Below are 20,476 nucleotides of genomic sequence, written 5' to 3' on the forward strand. Positions count from 1 at the left end.
TCAGATCCAGGTGAGCTGAAGGGCCCAGCTATGACTTCTCGCAGAGGAGCGGTCATGTCCAGCTGCCCCCAGTCCCGGGCTGCACAGATGGGCCTAATTCACCTGCTTTACAGAGGCGAGGACTGAGGCCCTGGGACCTGGGGTCATGAGCTAAGCCAGGCAGTGGCTGAGTGTCCACCACAGAAGTAGCCCCGACCTTTAAGCCAAAAGGTGCCCATGGCCCCACCGGAGGTGCCACCGTCAACCTTAGCACCCGGCGAAGTTCTTAGCAGCATTCCCCGGGGCCCAGCTCCCATGCGGAGTCTCCTCGATCCCCCAAGCTTCCCAGGACTCCCTGGGGGCCGGGCGGGGGCGCAAACCTCAGCCCAGAGCAGCGTCTGAGTGTGGGGTGGCCAGGACGGGGTGGCCGGCACAAAGCGACACGAGGAGCTCTCGAAAGCTGGTTCCGACGCCGGTTCCTTTTAGTTACTCTCAGGGGTGCCTGCCCCGCGCCACCACCCTCCCCATATCCCGCAGGCCATGTGCACCCCAGCACCAGGCCAGGCAAGAGCTGGCCCAAAGGTCGCTGTCCCTGGACCTGCCAGGGGGGCGGGGGAGGGGATCCCGCGCATCCCCAGTCTAGGCGGACGATCAGCTGTCAGGCGGCGGCGGGCGCGCGGGTGGCCTGTGCACCCCAGCCCTCAGGGCCCCTCGGGGCGCGGCGGGGCGCGGGGGAGGGCGCAGCGGGGCGCAGGGCAGGGCGCGGGGCAGGGCGCGCAGCGGGGCGCAGCGGGGCGCAGGGCGGGCTCGGCGGAGCGCGCCGCAGGGCGCCTCGGGGCCAGGGTAGGGCGCACGGCGGGGTCAGGGCGCGGAGCAGACGCGGCGGGGCGCGGGGAGGGCGCGAGGGGCGCCGGCGGAGCTGCGGGCTGGCGGGGGCGGCGGGCACACGCGCCGGCGTGCAGACTGCAGGGGCCGCGGGCGGGGGCCCCGTCCGCAGCGCCGTCGGCCGAGCCCGGACGGGGGGCCGAGCTCCCCGCGCCGCCCGGGCTGGCTTCCCGGCGGGCGAGCCTGGGCTCAGCCGGGCGGCGGCCCCGCGGGGCTCCGCGCAGAGCTGGGTCCGGCCCCGGCCGCGGCTCCCCCGGGACTGAGCCGGGGCGCCCCGGGGGCGCGGCGCGGGCGGCGGGCGCCCGCCCCGGACTTACCTGGCGGGGTCCCCGCGCGCGGGCTCCCCCGCCGGCCGGATCATGCCGCCGGCGGCTCGGACGCGCTGCGCTCAGGCTCGGGGCGGCGGGGCCCGCGGCGCCCCGGGCGCCCGCATCCCGGTCGGGGCGCTGCCGGCGAGGGAAGCCCGGGCGGGCCGGCGCGCGTCCACTTCCTGTGGCGCCGGAGCGGGGCGCTCAGGAAGAGGCTGGCCCTGGTGGTCAGGGGGTGTCGAGCGTCTCGGCGGCGGCCGGGCCCGGGGCACGCGGAAGCCGGGCGGCCGCGCCCCCGGGGCCGGGCCTGGGGCGGGCGGTGCCGGCGGGGCGCGGCGCGGGGGCGACCCCGCGGCTCGGGGCGCCCCGAAGGGACACTCGGGGGAAGGCGCGGGCCGGCCAGGGCCCCCGGGCGGAGGGCGGCAGGTGGGGAGGCCCGCGCGCCTCCCGCCCGGGGAACCTCGAAATTGCCCCAGAGCGGCCTCAGCCCGGGCAGGGCGCCTCCTCCTCGTCCCGGCCAGCGGAGGCTCTGCCGTCCCTTGACGGCCTCCAGGGCGGCCGGCGCGCTGCCTTGAGGGAAACCCACGAAGCCCGGCACCTGGCGCGGCTGTGACACTCACCTGTGAGCAGCGGGAGGCTCACAGCGCCCCAGCCCCCCGGGGCCCCCCCCCCCGAGGCCGCTCTTCCCAGGGCCTGGGACCCCAAATGCTTCCTGAGCCGGGGCTGCCCCTGGGCATTGCAGGATGACTGCGCAGGACTGGACGCCAAGGGGCCACCTCAGTCCAACATGTTTCCCAACCTTGGTACTCTTGACCTTGGAGGCCAGAGGATTCCCTGTGGTTGGAGCCACGCCCGCCCCTCTCTTGCGGGATGTCCAGCCACACCCGTGGCCTCAGCCCGCTGGATCCAGGTGGCCGCGCCCTCTCTGGGTAACAACAAAAGTATCTCCAGCCATTGCTGGAATTTTACAGATAAGGGGACAGGGGAGTCGCTAGGCAGAGGCCACACGGCGGGTGGACGCCCGACGGGACTGGAGGTCGGGGCTTTGGTCAGAGCATCCCCAGGCCTCTGCCCTGCCTGCCTCTGCCCTGCTGCCACCCCCACTCCCCAACCTTCCTGGCGTTTCCTCCAAACCAGCTTGGCAGGTGTGAGGAAAGGCTCCTCATCTGGACACACAGCCAAGCGCAGCTGCCCCCTGGGAAAGTCGAATGGGGAAGCCGCTTTAGAAACAGTCTGGCTGTTCCTCAAAGGGTGGGACACAGAGTCAGCACGTGACCCGGCCACCCCCCTCCTGGGCACACCGCTGAAGGGGACGAAAATCTCTGTCCACACAGAAACTAGTACCCGATGGATCCTGGCAGCTTTATTTGTAATAACCAAAGGTGGAGACAACCCAAACATGCACCGCTAATGAGCAGGTAGGCGGGCTGTGGCCTGTCCGTGCAAGGCGCTACTCTGAGGCCATAAGAAGGCATGGGACCCTGGCACCTGCTGCGACATGGAAGGACCCAGGAAGCATGATGCTGAATGAGAGACACCAGACTCAGGGGCACGCGCGGTCAGAGTCTAGTCATACAGTGTCCAGAGCAGGCAAGTCTAGAAACAGAAAGTAAATTGGTTAAAGGCTGGGGCCCAGGAATGACTGGTAATGGAGGGTTTTGGGGTGTGGTGTGAAGATGTTCTCAAATTTATGGTGGAGATAGTTGTACAACGTTGTGACTGTACTGAAAACTGTTGAACTGTGCACTTTAAGTGGATGGATTGTATGGTATGTGAATTATATCTGAATTAAAATATTATTTTAAAAATACAGCCCCCAGGAGGCCACTCTGATGTTCTCCACACCACTCCCCAATGACCATACCACTACAGACTCCCCTCCTTAGGGGGTAATCATGCCCTGCTGACCTTTCTTCTCCTCCAGAGGCTGAATTTTCACCTCCCTGAAGGGGGTCACTTTGCCACACCCCTCTGGACAGGACTGCAGCTCCCTCTTTGAAAACGCAGGTCCTTGTAGGCGGGTGTGGACTATGAGTAACCCCATTCTTCAATGCCTCCCACCCCCACAAAATTTCCGGGTCCCTGCACCACTGCTAAGAAACTCAGGACTAGCCCCTCAAAGCCTGGGTTCCATGAGGCCAACCCCAAGGCTCTCCCCAGGTCCCCAGTGAGGCCTCCATAAGGCGCATGTGCACCTGCTCCAGGAGGACAGAATTGCTCAGGGGCACCCCAGATGAGGCCTGACCTGCCCTAGAGGCTGGTGACTAGAGGCTGGAAGAGGATTTTGCTAAGATTCCAGAAATCTGAGCACCCCTTTTAGCTTGTGACCTGTCCCCATGCAGCATGATGCCAAGCTTGCCCTCTGCCCCCTTCCTGGGGGCCCTTTGCATGCCCAAGTCCTCAGTCTCCCAGTTTTCTGGCTGCGCCTGGATCTCGGGACTACAGCTGGGAAGTGATATCTGCTGCTGATGGGGCCTACAAGCTCCTTTCCCTTCCCTGGCCTTTTTGGGTAACAATACCCATTTTCCCTTGAAGGAGCCAGGCCTCCCCAGTTCTGTTCAGGTGGAGACAACAACCCCAACCTTCCTTTTAGTGGGAGCACGTGATTCTAGTCAGAGCCCTGCACTTACTGGGCACAGTCATTGTTTCAAGGGTGATCACATGAAACAAGCTGGGCCAGTAAGATCCCTCCCTGGGACTTTCTGTTGGGCTCTTTCAGGGAATATTAACCTCTCCCCCAATATCCACCCCAAGCTGATACACTGGGGGAGTATAAATTTGGGGGAGCCAATAACCACATGGGCACCATGTGGTAAAATTGTATTAAAGAAGAAAACCAAAATGGAGGAAAGCAATGAAGGCTGTGCCCTGGAAACATCCTCTGAGGTCCAAATTCTGACACCCTGGCTGCACCATTCACCATTCATCAGTTTAAAGAACTAACACAGATCTTGATTTTTTCCTTATTTTTTTAAAAAAACTCAAACATATCTGACTCACCCAAAGACTCCTGGTTGCCTTTGATTGCAGCCCCTCTGCCATATTTCATTCCTCCTGGCCCAGAGACTGTCCAGTTGGTGGTACTAAGGGCATGAAAGGGTAAGGGCTGGCCCCATGGAATTCCAGGCACCCCATGATATAAGAGACTGGTTTGCATCTCTGGGGTCTTCCTGGGGTGGCTGTCACCCCCACATACTCTTCCACCTCCTCCCTCCACATGAGTGAAGGTCAAGAAAGTCAATCCTGAGGAGGAATGCGGGAATTTTTAGGGGAGCTCCCCTTCAGAAAGTCAACTCCAAGCATCACTGGAGTTTCTGGGGATTATTATGAAGAAAAAAAAAAATCTCATAGCACAACTGTTTTTCAAAGGCCTCCTCACACCTTCCAACTTGGCTCTGAGTTGAATAAGAACCTTTGGAGACATAGTATGTTCTGTCAATAGAAATTTCCCTGCCCTACCGAGCAGTGTATGAGGACAGGGGCTGGAGTCAGGGCAGCATTCGAATCCCAGCTCTGCCCCCTAGTGGCTGCGTCACCCTGGCCGGGGACTTTGCCTCCGTGCCTCGGTCTCCTCATCTGTGAGATGGGATAATTCCAGGGCTGCGAGGGTTGCCCCAGCTAATGTGGGAAGGGGGTTGGAACAGAGCCTGAAGTGAGTGTCACTTATTTCCACTGTGACTAAGGCCTTACGGTAGCAGTCAGGCCTCAAAGGACACATGACACTTCTGACCAGCGTCACTCGAGGGGCATTAGTAGATGTGTCGGCTTCCCCGACCCAGGTGAGGAGCAGGGCTGATGACCAGACCTGAAAGGACAGCGTCCTGTCCTGTGGAAAGACCACCAGAGGACAGGAGCAGGGCCGCCCAGCGCAGGCCGCAGCCAGCTCACGGCGACCCTGGGGGCTGGAAAATAAAGGCTCTGACTGTCCCTCCTCCCGCCAGTGTCCTGCAGTGGTCCCCAATCACCAAAGCCAGCTGTTAGCCCGAGGGCTGGGGCACCCACTGGTCAGTCCCTGTGGGTGTGCACGTCTCATAGGTCAGTCCCTTAGGGTGTAGAGAAGGGTTGGGGGGAGGTCAAGAGAGCAAAGCTGTGGAGTCAGCTCGACTGGGCTCAAACCCTACAAGGCCTCTGCTTGGGAGCTTGGGCACATCAGGCGAGGGCCTGGGCTTGTGGCAGAAGCCTTCGGGATCCTCAGCCCAGCCCATCTGCTCGCTGAATGCCAGGCCGTGACCTCTGCCACGTCACAAACGCAGGAGAACGGCTGAGCCGGCGCTGACGGGTAAAGCTGCACCTGTGATACGGTGGTTGCTGTTCAGGATATTGGGTTTTGCAAAAGTAGACACAGAAAGCAGCTCTTCTGTGACTTTTTTTCTATCTTCTGACCTCCAACAGGCCCTGACATCTCCATTTCCTGTTACTTTTGAGAAATCTTACGGGGGTATTATGATGGCGAGATCCGTGTCCTCAGGTGTGGGATGGGAACCGAATGCCTGCGCTGTTGGGGGAAGCAGTAAGGCGTCCACGAACCAGGTCTGGGGCCAGGGCAACCCCTTCTCTGCTGCCCAGCAGGAATGAGGGCCTGGGCCTACAAGACACCCCCCAACCCCCACACCTTTGTTTTTAGGAAACGCAGGAAGTCTGGATTTCACAGCACAGTTTCCGAGTTCTAAATCATTGTATTCACTGAGCATGTACTTCCGAGGGCCTGGTTTGGGGTGTGACGGGCCCTCCTTGTGCTGAGATTGCTTGTCTCAGGGAGTGTGGCTGGCACAGGCATGGATGTGTCTTGTGGAACTGGGGTGTTCAGAGATCCCCCAGGTTTGGAGGGGTCGGGCCCCGACAGACACGCACTGGGTCTCTCCCCTGGGGTGGGGCGGGTCCCATGGCACTGCTCTCTGCCTCATTGTCTTCTCTGCAAGTCCCATCTTTCTTCCCTCCTCTCTGAAGACAGATCACCCCACAAGCCCCAAATCTGTAAGTCTGTGTCACAGCTGTGTAGAGACCAGTGAGGGTCCCGTAGTCCCCATTCCTAATTCTCTAGAGTGATAATCAGATGGACCCCTCTTGACTTTGAGGGGCAGGCAATCTCAGAGAGAGTGGGTGCTCCCCAGTCAGGGAGACACCCTGGAAAGCTCTTTTGAAGCAGCCCCAAACTTGTGTTATTGGGGTGGCCAGCTTCTCGTCCACTGCCTCTGTTTCCTTGGCCAGCCCCACCCATCACTGGCAGCAACCGGATGCTGCAAAGATCTTTCTCAGGAAACCCCTCTCCTGTCCAGACAATGGGCTGCATGGGTTCCTCTGACTCCAAGATGCACCCCTGCAGTCTGTGTGCTCCCCACTGAAGTGCCCTCTTAACCCGAACTTGTAATATCTTTCCAGACACCACGAGGTCCTCTGGCTTCAATTGTTCTTAGTAAGGGGCCAGGCTTCTCCAGAGCCAGGGAGAAACCTTCCATTTTAATTGTGTCTATGCGCCCCCTGCACCCCGCCCCCCTGTCCAAGATCCCGTGGAGGGCTCTGCAAACTGAAGATGGTTAATAAGCTCTTGTTGGCTAAATAAAAATGACTTAGCACCAAGAAGAAAGGCTTCCCCATTTCTGAGTTTGGGGCCATTGTGAGGGCGGCCCCAGCATGTACCATCCAAAATGAGCTAAACTTAGGGTCACGCATGTCCTTGATTCGGAGTCTGTGAAGCGGTTGACACCAGCGAGGTACTAGAAGGTCACGGCAGGTACTGGGGTTCCCCAGGAACTGTCACAACACAAGATGTGCCATAGGACACACGGAACGGACTCCAGGTGACTGAGTATGAAAGAGACAATCACGCTAAGGATAGTGCAGGCTAGGACAGGGTAGTATGTCAGCTGTCTATGCTGTATAACCCCCAAATTTAGTGGGTTGAAACAACACGTGTTTATTATCTCACAATCTCTGTGACTGGAATCCTGGCATGCATGGAATCCTTGCCCCCACTCCAGGGTCTCCCGTAAGGTGGCAGTCAAGTTGGCGAGCAGGGCTGGGATCTCCGTGAAGGCTCAGCTAGGGAAGGACCAGCTTCCAAACCCAAATGGTTGTTGTTAGGATCAGTGCCTCGAGGGGCCTTGGAGGCTGGCTGGCGGCTCTCTTCCACGCCGCCACATGGCAGTCTCCCACACAGCCGCTTGCTTCATCACAGTGTGCAAGCCAGGAAGATACTAGAGAGACTAAGACAGATGTCATCGCCTTGTATAATCCAACCAAGGAAGTAACCGTCCATCCTCCTGGCCGTTTCATGGTTAGAAGCAAGTCGTCATCTCTGCCGCTTGAGAGGGGCAGGACTAAACAAAGGCATGATGACCTGGAGGCAGGGGTCATGGGGCCCTCTTAGACGCTTCCTCCTCCAGGCAGCCCCAGGGCAAGACAGCTGGGACTTAACAGCTGCCACACAGCACTCAGGTTCTGTTTTACTTGGTCATTCCCATTCATGTAAACAGAAATATGTTAATTTACACCTCTGTAAATTAGCATTTCCATGCCCATCACTCATCAGTTGCAACAATAAGTTTGGTTACGGATACAAATGTATGGCAAACGTCAGTAGAAGTCTTCTGTGAGAATCAATTTTCTGTGGAATTTACAGAAAACTATGCTCTATTTTTTTAACTTATTTTATTTCAAAATTAATTTATTTATGCATATAAGAATTGGGGAACAGGCCAGAGGTGTGGGGGGTGAGAGGATTCACCAGAGACAGAGAGGGGAGCAGAACTGGCAGATCCACTGAAATACCCTACTGAGGGGAGCAGCAGGTGAGTCATGAGAGGTCCGCTGTACCATGGGGTCAGCTCCCTGGCCAGGGATCGAACTCATGCTGCAGTGGCTGAGGATAGCTTCATAGTGCTGCATCTTAACCCCTTGCACCACCAGGGAGCCCCCTATTTTTTTTTAAGATTTATTTTTATTTATGCATATAAGAGGTCAGAGGTGCTGGGGGATGAGAGGATTCACCAGAGACAGAATAGGGAGCAAAACAGGCAGATCTACTGAAATACACTGCTGAGGGGAGCAGCGGGGAGACAGGAGAGGTCTGCTGCGCCATGTGGGTAGCTCCCTGGCCAGGGATTGAACTCATGCCACAGTGGCTGGTGATAGTCTGATAGTGCTGTGACTTAACCCCTGCACCACCAGGGAGGCCCTTGTCTATTTTATTGTTTAAGAAAATAAGGCCATGTGTTGTTACAGGGATAGATCATTTTGCTCTGACAATATGGTCCATAAAGAGTTGACACAGGGAGTCATTTCTCAAAATCCTTTGCTTTGTACCCTCCCCCCAAGGACTGATGGTCAGAGAGGCCTAAAGAAAGAAGTGGCCTTGAACAACTCAGCCCCAGCTGGCTGCAGGCAGGGGAAGCAGCTGGCTCAGGAGACACTTGCACTTGCCTGATTGTCATGTCCCTCCCCTTGGTAGCGCTTGGAGTGAGGGAATGGAAAGACACTTTGAAACAAAGATCTCTGAGAAACAAATCCGCATTTTTGACAAGCAGCCAGATGATTGAGCATTAGTAGCTCATCATCTCTAAGTTGGCTCATCTCCTAGAAGGCAAGCCAGGAGGATGAAGCTGTTCTTTGCGAAGTAGAGCCCCTACTATGTGCCAGAAACTGTGACCCTACTGTGCAACAAGGTGGGGAATGGTCTCCCAAGGGAAAGGCCACGTGATATGGCTCTCGTCCTCTCTCGGGCACTGGTGTTCTGATCGGCCATCTTTAATCATGACTGACTCACCTGTGTGTGCCCAGGTTGGGGGCTCAGGACAGCTGAATGAATAGGTGTATATAGTGTGTTTTCATTATCCATTGATACTTAACAAGCTACCCCCAAATTTAATAGTTTTAAATAACAAAATGATTTAAAAAAAAAAACCTCATAGTTTCCATGGGTCAGGAATTTGGGCACAGCTCAACTGCTTGGGTTTGGCTAAGGAAGTCTCATGAGGTTGCAGTCAAATTGAAGATAGGCAGCCATTTTGGGCTATGAGGCAGCAGAGCTATATGCTGAAGAAGGCAGAACAGCAGTTGCAAAGGATGCTGGGTCACGGCACCATGGAGCGCCACCCCGGGCTGGACTCGCCAGCCTCTGATCTTCTGTGGGAAGGAGAAATAAAATCCTGTCCTGTTTAAGTCACTGTTCTTTGGCCTCTTTCTGGAATAGGATTTCAACAGGGAGAGAAACAGGAAGGGCGTCCTCAGGAGGCTTATATCCTAGTGACTGTGAGCCAAGGTCTGGAGGTAGGACCCTACCTCTCAAGATGGTGTGGAAAGAAAAGACTCGCTGCCTAAGAAGGCCCCCCATTGAGAGACGCAGTCATTGCTAATACTCGTTCATCTTCCCTATTTGTTTTCTGCCCTGAGGGCGAGGAAGGCAGCTTACCCTTCCTTGTAGAGCGTGCGTGGCCCAGATTTATTTCTATCTTACTTCTCCCTTTGGAGGAGATTTACTTCCTCTGGAAATCAAACGTGGTGTCCTCAAGCCTTCGCCTGCGTGAGGAAACCCAGAGCTGTTCATTTAAAATTATGTAAAACAAAAATCAACAGCGAACTCTAGATCAGAGAGTTCTGTAGGGCCAGGGGGAGGGAGAGGGATCAAAAGGTGGGTGAGAAGAGCACAGGGGACTGTGGTGATGGTGCGCTGGTGACCTGGTGGTGGAAACTCTCTGGGGACTACACTTGAGAAAAGAAAGCAAACACTGTAAGAAAAAATAAATAACTAGAGCCTCCCTGGTGGCACAGCGGGTTGAGCGCAGCGCTGTGAAGCTGTCCGCAGCCTCTGCAGCGCCGGTTCGATCCCCGCCCGGCCTCGGAGCAACTCACATGGCGCGCAGACCTCTCCTGTCACACCCGCTGCTCCCCTCAGCAGTGTATTTCGTCAGTCTGCCTGCTCTGCTCCCCGCTCTGTCTCTGGTGAATCCTCTCACCCTCCTGCACCTCTGGCCTCTAAAAAAGAAAAAAGAAATAACTAAATAGAATTTAGTCAGGGCCCCAGAGCCCCGGCCCGCCTGCCTCCTCAGGGCTTTTATCTCACGTGCTTCTGCTCCCAGGAAGAGAGTCAGTCCTGTCACCCACCTCCCTCGCCACACTCTCTTCCGCTCTCAGGCCGAGGGCTGGCCCATCGAACAAGCAGGTCCTCTCTCCCCACCTGGGAGGACACTTCCTCCAAGCCCACAGGCTGGCTCCTGGTGTCCTAGGGGAATCCGAAAATCCTTTCCACTCCCAGGCCTGTGTTCAGTCCAGGAGATCAAGTGTTTGCCCTCCCTCACGCTGGGGAGATAAGCCTCCCAGAGAGAAAGCAGCGAGGGAAGAGGGAGCACCAGTCACACCTCCAAAAGGAGCCTCTTCCTGGGTCCCTGCGCGGCTGGCATGTCTCACCTGCAGGGACGCCATCTGCCTGGGCACTGGGCAGTGGACCCGTCATCTTGGGGAGCCGGAGGGGTGTGCACAGCAGGGGCGTGCTCTTGGCTTTGCAGAGGAGGAGGCAGGTCTCTGAGAGGCTGTCCCACCTCCCACAGCCCACAGGCTCCCCAGACACCCCTATCTGCTCTCCCCCAGGCTTCCCTGTTGGAAAGCTGGGGCCTTCCTCTCCCCCACGTTCTCCCTGATGCCAACAGTTGGTTCCTGGGTCCTCAGGGTGACAGCAGCTAAACTGAGTCAACAGGTCACCCAGCAAGCACAAGCACTTGCGCTTAGCCGACCTCTACTCTTAGCAAGGGTTCTCTCTTCTTGGCTGGGTCTGGGACTCTGGTTCCGGTCTTGCCACACACACCCTGATCCTGGTCCAGCTGTTCTCCCCACTTCAGTCGGCGTGATGGTTTAGCTCTTGAAACGCAAAGCAGCCTTCAGTGGCTCTACCGCCTGCCCCATGGATCCTGGAGGTTCGCCTGTCTCGTCCCGCTCCGACTCTCAGGCTTTGAGCAGTTTCTTGGGCTGCTATAAGAAATGACCACAATGCAATGACTTAAAATACCACAAACTGGGGACTTCCTGGTGGCACAAGGGGTTAAGCAAAGCACTGTGAGGCTCTCTGCAGTCTCTGCAGCACGAGTGAGTTTGATGGCCAGAGAGGTGACCCACATGGCACAGCAGACCTCTCCTGTCTTGCCCGCTGCTCCCCTCAGCAGCGTATTTCAGTCAGTCTGCCTGTTCTGCTCCCCGCTCTGTCTCTGGTGAGTCCTCTCACCCCCCCGCACCTCAGTTCTTCTATGCGTAAATAAACTTAAAAAAATAATAATAAAATACCACGAATTTCTTATCCTGCAGTCCTGGAGGTCACAAGCCCAAAATGGCCCGAATGGGTGTCGGCAGGATTGTGCTCCTTCTGGAGGCTGTAGGGAAATTTCTCCCACCCTTCCCTGCATCGAGAGGCTGCCTGGGCTCCTTGGCTGGTGGCCGTGCATCACTCAGCCCTCTGCCTCCCACGTCCTCACACACTCCTGCCTCCTCTCATGAGGACTCTTGTGAACACATTGAGCTCATCGAAAGAATCTAGAATAATGTTCCGTCTCAACATCCTCTACTTAATCACACGAAGATTCTCCTTTGTCGCATGAGGTACCCTGTTCACAGGTTCCGGGGGTCAGGAGCCCAGGATCTTTAGGGGCTGTCGTCCTGCTGACCAGTTTCCTTCAACATTTCACTCTTTCCTGGTGAAAATCAATCTGCAATGTCAGAAGGACATCATCTTGGTCATTCCAGGCTAATGAGCTTTGCCGGCCACATGTTCTAGGTCCTGGGAATCCCGGGATCATATTTTCTTCTGGGTTATTCTTTGCCTTTCTGTGAATTGTGAGATACTCATGTGATTTGAACGTGTTGTGCTGCCTTCCATCACTATTCCCAGGTCCCCTCACTGATTAAATCTCAGCATGAGTCAGTATTCCCCGACTGTCAGGATGATGGGGTGTCCCTTCCCTGAGCTCCCGCCTCCTGAACTCACTCCCTCCCAGAACTTGAAGTGGTCAGAGGTAGGTTTTCCAGCTCTGCAACCAGCACTTGTCTTGATGCATGGTACAGAGTGGATCTTCAATAAATGTTTGTTGAATGAATCTGAGTGGCAAAAGCTTTGTGCTCTTTCTAACTTCAAGGGTCATATGAGGGATGTCATTTAGACACCCTGTCTATGGTTGGGGCATGGGTGAATATATTTCAAATTGAGACTGTTCTAGAAAATTCCAAATGCAGAATTATCAAATGGTAATAATAAAAAACAACCCTATAAAAGATAACAAAAAAACTCGAGACAGGTGACTCATTCTAGCCTGGGGACCTAGAAAGACCTTGAAGCAAGAAGAGTGGGTCCTCCCCTGTAAGACAAGGGTGGGGAAATTTTTGAGCAGGGAAATTGTCTGAGGACAGGCAGAGTCTCGGAAGCTGCAGGGGAGACCACTTGGGGAATGCGAGACACGCTGTAGGAGGCCTGAAACACCCTTTGAGGCAATGGGGAAGCGTTGCGCTTTTCTGAGCTGGGGAGGCGACATCAGAATGCTGCCTCAGAAGACCCCTCTGGCTGCTGAACAGAGGCTGGACTTCGAAGAGGGCGACTGGAGGCAGGAGGCTAGCTAGGGGCCTGTGGCACGCACCAGTGGACCACGGACAGCTCGCACCTCGACCACGGTGAACGTGGATTTGCCTGGGGCAGCTGCGAGAGCCTGAATAGTGAAGCCGAGTGCAGGTGCGCTCCGAGTGGGGACAGATGCAGCTGAACACCTGCCCCCTTGTCTGGTCCGGGCAGCCCCGGGTGACGGAACGAGAGCTGGCTTCTAAGGCGGCTCTCACAGGGAGAGGCTGGGAGGCCCTGCACACGCGTGTTATTCCGTGTTCCTCATTTCCTCATCTGAGAAGTAGGGACACTACCCACCGTGTTTCACTCTTGGGCTCCCCATTGGATAGGGGGATGCCGGGATCCCCAGGACCTAGAACCTGTGACCGGCAAAGGTCATTAGCCTGGAATGACCAAGACAATGTCCTTCTTATAGTGCAGATTGATTTTCACTAGGAAAGAGTGAAAACAAAAGGGGCTTCTGACCAGCTTCCATCTCAAGTCAAAGTTTTTTTAAAGGTGTTTAAAAATTTTTAATTCATTGCAGGTAAATGTTACTAGAAAAACGCAATGAGTTTCAGATATAAAATGACTCATCACGTTGCCAGTGTTAATATTGTTTCTCTACTCATCTTGCTGCAGGCTGGTAACAGGTGGTGAGCCTGCTCAGGTACCCACTCCACCTGCTGGGTAGGACTAACCTGTTTCCTCACTACTCAAAGGGAACCAGGAGCACCAGCCTCACCTGGGAACTTGCTAGAAAGTAGCATCTTTGACCCATCCTAGTCCTGCTGACCCAGACTGTTTTTAGCAAGATAGCCAGGTGATGCAGGTTTTGTGGCGGCTCGGAAGCAGCTGAGACTCTGGGAACATAGAATGGAGGAATTAACCAGAACCCTGCCCCTCAATCTCAGCTTCCCCTGGCACAAGAGCTGATGGCACAATCTTATTCCTGATGAGAAGGACCAACAACATAATTTGCAGGGCCCAATACAAATGGAAACATGGGCACCCCTTTAAAAACTGTCATTAAAAATTTGAAGATGTTAACAAGCAAGTCTGGGGGTCCTGCTGAATGTGGGGGTCTGGGTGATGGCACGGGTCCCAGGCCCGTAAAGCTGGCCTTGCTAATGGGGGTAGGGAAGGGTCGTTCTGGACTCATTCACGCTACTCAAGATAAGTTATAAGACTTCTGCTTTGTTTGATTCATTACTAATCACTATAATTAAAAAGCTCCGACCCTCATCCTTTTTGAAGTTTATTTTTCTTGATATGCAAATAGAAATGGTTCCAAATGGCTGTTGTTCCAGTGGAAAGAATTCTCTCAAAAAATACAAATAGGATGTGTCTATTATACACGAATGGAAGCTCTATAGAAAGACAACTTGTGCTCATTTATTTTATTGACAGTGTACAGATTTTGATATATTGCATTACAATACTGACTGCTAGATTTCTTATAAAGATTTAGTTCATATTTACTCTAGATTCGTCTTCACAATAAAAATAAACTCATGCCAGTGTTTAGTAACCAATAATAGCAATTCATTCAAATTTTTATGACAGTTTTATTAAACTAAGAATCTCATATCACAGAGCATTCACAGTGCAGGAGGTCACAGTTCTTGAAAAAATAAATAGTGGGATAAATATATTTATTATTTACAACTTTTCAACTCATTGCTCCTGCATTGTCTATGAGAGAGAATGAACAAAGATGGCGGCATTGGGCCCAACATGCTGGCAATGTCTTGTGGGGGGCTCAGGGATAGGTATCAGCCCCACAAGTTCTTGGTTTGGGTTGTTTTAAGGGGGTTCTTGCTCCACACAACAGCCCGCTGGTTCTATCTACCTGCCATCTGGTAAGTCACAGCTGGGCCCCAGGAAGATCCAATAACCCTGTAGAAGTCATGCCCAGCCTGGCTGTATCTGGGGTACCTGGCCTCTCTTGGCCGGGCCCCTTTTTTGGCAGCTTCTGCCTCTGCCCATGGACCTGGCCCCATCTGGCTGGCAGCCTCTTTCCGCTCTAGGTAACAAAGGTCTCTTTGTGTTTGAACACCCGGCAACTATTCATGGCCGCGAGCGGCTGGATGCCGGACACACTCAGAGGACGCTGGACAGGGAGGGTGTGCCCTGAACTGGTGGCCCAGACGAGCAGTCTCCTAAGGGGGATCCCCAAGGACCAGACACAGTTGCTCAGCCACAGCTCTGCCCACTGGGTTCCCCAATATGCTTGGTCCAAGCCAATGGAGGAAGCTCCAGGAGGTGATCAGCACCTCCCCTCCTGAAAAGAGGCCTCTGAAAGGCATGGGATGCCCCAGCAGCCAGCAGAGAACACACTAGAATATTTGGAAAAACAGAACTGCCACGCTCACACCCTGATCATTCCCAGTTGCAAGGGGACTGTGCGCCTGCCTGGATGCGCGGGAATTCCCGCCGTGGGAGTTTCTGGAGTAGGTGCAGGGAGCCCTGGGTCCCTCCGTGTACGCACAGAGGCTGACTATGCCCAAACCACGCAACTAGAAAGCAAACACTGCCTCTCTTGAGAGCCTACAAAAAAGTTTTCCAGTGGTGAGATGGGAAAATTACCTACTTTCTCCAGGATTAAGAATTTTATTGGCTTCAACCATGGAAAAGTCCCAAGCGACATGCTGCATAAAAAGCGACTGTTTGACTGCTGGCAACAGGGGGACGCGGGGCAGAGCACGCCTCGATCTGTCATCAGGCTTTTGATCAAGAGCAGCCAATCCCAGGCTTGCACCCCCAAGGGCTCCACTGTCACCTAGCTAGGTACAGGGTGATTTCACTCTTGGGGCACCGCCCCTGGCCCCCAGTCCTGTACCAGGGCACGAGACAGACAACATTTTCCTCCACCTGAGAGGATGCTTTCAGGTCCTGCTAAGGAGTGTGTGAAAAATACACCACTTAGACAAACAGATGGCCTCCGACGCACTAGGTAGGAGGTGAGAGATGGTGAGATGACACGCAGCACAGTCGCCAGCCCTGGCAGTGCATGAGGGGTTAGCAGGGACAGGGCAACCTTAGCAGAGACAGCGCAGCCTGAAGTCATTTCCCTTTGAAAAATAAAATTAGAATTTTCAAAATCCCCGTAAAATAACCAAAGCCCCAAACCACCAAGCAGGTGGGACGTTCTCCTGTCAGCCTCCAGGCCACGGTGAAGCACAGAACTAGTATCTTGACTTAGTTTTTCTTATTAAGAAGCAAATGGAACAACTTGACACCTTAAATCTCTATCCCCATGGACTGTGCCCCGGGTTCTCTGCGCAGCAGGGAGAGCGCCCCCTCCCCCACCCAGGCCAGTGGGCAAAACCAAGTCCAGTCTGTGGTGGGCTGGACCATGGAAAGACACCCTCGTTCCACCACCCGCATGAGTGACACAGTGGGGGCCCTTCTCCATGCTTTGAGATGGCCCCAAGGGAGGCTTCACGTTTGAGGGGTTCACGTGCCCCTCATGAAATCAGACATGCCAGAGAGTAAGATTTACTCCTGGTGGGGTGCTCAGGAGCTCTGGGAGAATCCAGAGAGAGGGGGGAGGGCACAGAGGCAGCATTGCGGGTCCAGGATGGGATGAGGGATAACAGACTTCCTGTCATCCCAAAGCTGCCCAGGCAGCACTTTTAGAAACACCTGGAATTTTCTAGGGGCACATGCAGCGATGAGGTTGCTGAGACATGGACCCTCTCAGGTGCCCTGGAGGCCTCAGCTAACTGCCCCCAGGGAAGGAAACTCACCCAGAGGTCCTGGTCAGAGGCATCAGCAAGACCAGGAATATTTAAATAATAGCCTGTGAGAACAATGCAAAGATTTTCACCCTAGGGAGCGAGTTCTTTTTGTTTATGGCAGCTACAAACTTTTGCTGAGTGCCTGCCCCATACACAGCACAGCCAGGGAGGAACTCAGCCCACAAGGGAAGGAAGGTGGGGGTGGGAGAGAAGAGCCAGCACCTTCCTCCCTGCCCCTCCCCTGCCCCCCAGCAGCAGGGCCCAGGGAGGGTGGCAGTCCTGTTAGCAGCAGCAACTTCTCTGCTGCTGATTCTCAGGGGTAATGGCCCCACGTGGCAGCAGGGCCACACTGCTCAGCACCTTCACCCCCTGCCACTCCCCTCCTGCCCATGGAAAGCAGCTTCCTCGCTGAAGCTGTGACTCTCCCCAGATCTTCCTGGGACGGGGGACAGCCACCCTCACAGTCCATGCCCCTTTGTCCACTCCCACCTGGAGGAGATGGGAGAGGCCCTGGGACTCGGAGCAGAGAAACGCCCAGAGCAAAGGGTGTTGTAAGGAGCTCCCCACACACATCCTGTCTAGATTTCCAGCCTGTTTGTGGGGTCTGGTGATCTCTGGATCTGGTGATCTCCTGCTGACACCATAAGCCTTGCAAAGCCAGAGGGGGCAGCCCAGGAGGGGGTCTGCAGCACTGCCCAGGAGTGACAAATGCCCCACCTGGCCTACCCAGGAGGGTTAGTGGCTTCTCAGCTGCTCAGGCTGTAAAGGCAGGGGATTGACACAGTCAAGACAGTCCTAACAGGCAGGCGATAAAGAAGAGGTGCAAACTCATAGGGGCCAGCAGACTGGGGGTTAGAGGAGAGGTGGAGGGGACAACTCTGAGGTGCTCTAGTGCCCCTGACCATGGTCTCACTGCCGCTGACCCCAAACCTCCCTCCAGGACCAGGTTCTCAGGGCACCGCCACGCACCTAGCCCTGACCCCGCTGTGCCGGTGAGGACAGGCCCAAACCAGAACTACCTGCTCTTGCTTCTAGAGACATCTTCTGAATGTAGTGATTTTTTTTTTTTCTTTTCTGCCCCCAATTAGAAGAGCTAAATTTATTTCGTCTTAACTGTCTATTTTTTGCAGCAGAGTAATTACCCCATGCTAATTAGCTTCAGGAATAAAATAAAGGAAGTAATCCTGCATAGCGAGGAAAGCATTATTTTAAAGTGAAGGTCTAATTAATCAAGCAACTCTTCAAACTTGTGGTGGAAAAATATTTAGTTAAAAAAGAGACATTTTCACCTACAGTGTATATATAGTTTCCTAGATACAATAGATGCTTAGATCCCTTAAGGAAGTCACATTGGCACATTCAAGTCCTAGGAGAATTAGCCACGAGGAATGCTCTACACACTAGAAATATTTTTTAGTCTCAAACTGTAGCTGTGGTATACTTTAAATCTCAGCTGGAGTCGCTGAGGAAGAGGTGGGTAATCGGGATGCGTTCTCTGAAAACTACGTGAAGATTTTGAGACGTCAGCGCCAGTGGGGACATCACTGGGGGTCCATCTAGTTTTTGGTCTGTATCAGGAAAAAAATGGAGCAATGATCGAATGGGGATAGATACTCGGGTATGAATGTGAGTTAATTAAATAACTGAGTTAATTAAATAAAATTAAATAACTGTGAATTAATTAAATATCTGATGAAGTTCTGACTTAAACAATAGAAGCCAACCACAAGGACAAAGGCATAACTACACCTGGCCCCACCAAAGGGTGGCCTACCCGTGTAACCCATCTAAACTGGCTGAGCTGGGAGGGCTGAGGACCTGGAGCTTGGGGCCTGCTCAGCTACTTGCTGGCCATTGACCAGAATCACTCACCGGGACCTAAGACGAAATTTGTTGTTAAAGATCATAGGGCAGTTTGAGAATCAGAACAGACAGATGCACTTGGAAGCCTGGATGAGTCTATGAGACGGAGAGGACTAGGTCAGCTGTGCTGGGAGACACAGAATGGTCCTGAGGCCTTCAACCCCCCTGGCATCTCCAGTTTACACCAATGACCCTTCAGGTTCCCTGGCCTCCCACTCAGATCATTGCACCATCCTCAACTTGAAGGCTGCTGGGCCCACTCTGCAGGCAGAGCAACAAAAAGAGAAACCTCAACTTGGTGTAGCTACTAACACTGATTCGGATCCAGAACAGATGCCTGTCCTGCCTTAGCCTCAAGCTAAAGGAAACTGACAGGACACAAGCTTGACTGCTTCCTCCTTCTGAAAGGCAGGCGCTGCACCTTCCAGAGCACAGCTGTGAAGTCCAGCGTGGGTCACTACCTTTGTGTCTCAGGAAGCAATTAGCAGCTCACCACCGGGACTAACGGCTGGTGAATGCTAAAAACCTTCCTTCCTCACACCCTCCTGGGCTGTTCCCATCCAGTGTTCCGTGCAAAATACCCCAATAATAAAAGTGCATCAAATTGGATAGACTTTTACAATAGAAACATTAAAAAAATAAAAAAAACCTCTATATAAAATTAATTGTGCTTTCTTTTAGAAACCACGAATGGTTTTGTGTTCATAAATCTCTTTAATATAGATTTGAGAGCTATGAAGCAATCGGAAATGGTTTAATATTTTCCTATCTAGCTTGGAATCAGCCTCCCAGACTTGGCTTTTCATGTGCAGCAAACTAGAAGGTTCAAGAAACAGCTCTAAAAATTCCAAGTTAGGGTTTTCATACTCGCCTCCAGCTAACCAGAAAACAATTCATTGTTTTTCAGGAAATCTCTCCTCTTGTCATTAAGCATTACTTCCGGCACTTTCCAGCTCAGCAGGCTGTGAGATTTGTTGGGCATATAAGCAACTGGGTCTTTCAACTAGGTGGTTCGGAGACAGAGCATTAACAAAGACATGACACACCCAAACCGCCTGGTCGCACGCATGGCCGGGAAGGTCTGGTAGGTACAGCTGTCACCTCCATGGCGCAGTGTCCCTGAGTGGGTGTCCCTTCCATGTGAGTCCTTCACTGGCTTGTATTCCAACCACGCGTCTTAGTGTCCACGCCACGCGGTACACACCAGATTCCCTTCCCATAAGCGTTACCTTGTTTGGGTCCCCACACTGGTCCTTTTTCTAAGGAATGGTATTTTTCAAGTATGATGACCTGTAGGACATTTAATTTTTAATATTTCACTGCTCATTCTCTGAATGCATCAGTCAGAGCGAGAATATTCACCTGTTTTTCTCTTTTCTGCTCTGAAAAGTGGTTTCCATTCTTGCAATTTTGCCCACAAAAGGGGTGGCATGTTTGTCGTCCAAACCCCACGCCCCACAGGTTGAGGCCTGGCCCCTCCAAATGGGGAGTGCTTCCAGCAGAAGTCGGAGGCTCCGAGTAAGTCCCACAGGCCGCCTGAGGGACACACCCCCTGGCCCAGGGACAACTCTGGAGGACAACACTCCTGTTTTGCACTTGCCCGGAAAACCTTGTGTTCACCAACAACCGCATTTCTCGGCCGCTGTGCAGCACAAAGACCAACCGCACACAGAAGTCCTTCTGGCAAAAGTGTCCGAGAGAGATGATGAGACACACCACATCCCCTCGGCTGGCAGCTCAGAGGCCTGCGAAGCTGCTCAGAGAGCACCCCAAGTCTTGCTTGGGGGTGGGAGGGCAGAACTCCCAGGATGAGGAGGGCGCCCAGCAGCCTGGCCCATGACCAAAGACCACGACGGCTCTTCTTCCAGTGTATGAAAGAGGGCAGCTGCCGATGCGGGAGACTTGGGGGGTCAGGGAGAGAGAGGGGATCAGGGCCACAGCGTCCAGAACAGCTCCCAGGGGCAGCAGCTCAGCTTTAATCGTCTTCTCGGCACATGGGCAAGTTGACAAAGGTGAAGACATTAAACTCTATCATTATGGAGAAGCACAAGAAGATGGCGTAGAGGACCAGCACGTAGACGCCCAGCTTCCGGTCCAGCCTCCACTTGTTCAGATGGATGCCGAGGACC

At 54.0% G+C, this 20,476-nt stretch overlaps 2 protein-coding genes across 2 annotated transcripts in view; both read right to left on the reverse strand.

Moving 5' to 3' along the window:
* The window catches only part of RIN3 (Ras and Rab interactor 3), a 116,854-nt gene extending 115,629 nt beyond the window's left edge, over nt 1–1,225 (reverse strand). The window contains exon 1 of the mRNA XM_054692877.1: nt 1,182–1,225. Within this exon, the coding sequence (XP_054548852.1) occupies nt 1,182–1,225 (44 nt within the window). The remainder of the gene's footprint in view (nt 1–1,181) is intronic.
* A 12,781-nt stretch (nt 1,226–14,006) lies between these two features.
* The window catches only part of SLC24A4 (solute carrier family 24 member 4), a 129,959-nt gene continuing 123,489 nt past the window's right edge, over nt 14,007–20,476 (reverse strand). Inside the window, exon 17 of the mRNA XM_037504026.2 lies at nt 14,007–20,475. Coding sequence (XP_037359923.1) covers nt 20,323–20,475 — 153 coding nt within the window. The 3' untranslated portion in view covers nt 14,007–20,322. The remainder of the gene's footprint in view (nt 20,476) is intronic.

Source organism: Talpa occidentalis, unplaced genomic scaffold, assembly GCF_014898055.3.
Source record: "Talpa occidentalis isolate TD23 unplaced genomic scaffold, MPIMG_talOcc4v2.1 talOcc4.11, whole genome shotgun sequence".
Classification (NCBI taxonomy): Eukaryota; Metazoa; Chordata; class Mammalia; order Eulipotyphla; family Talpidae; genus Talpa; species Talpa occidentalis.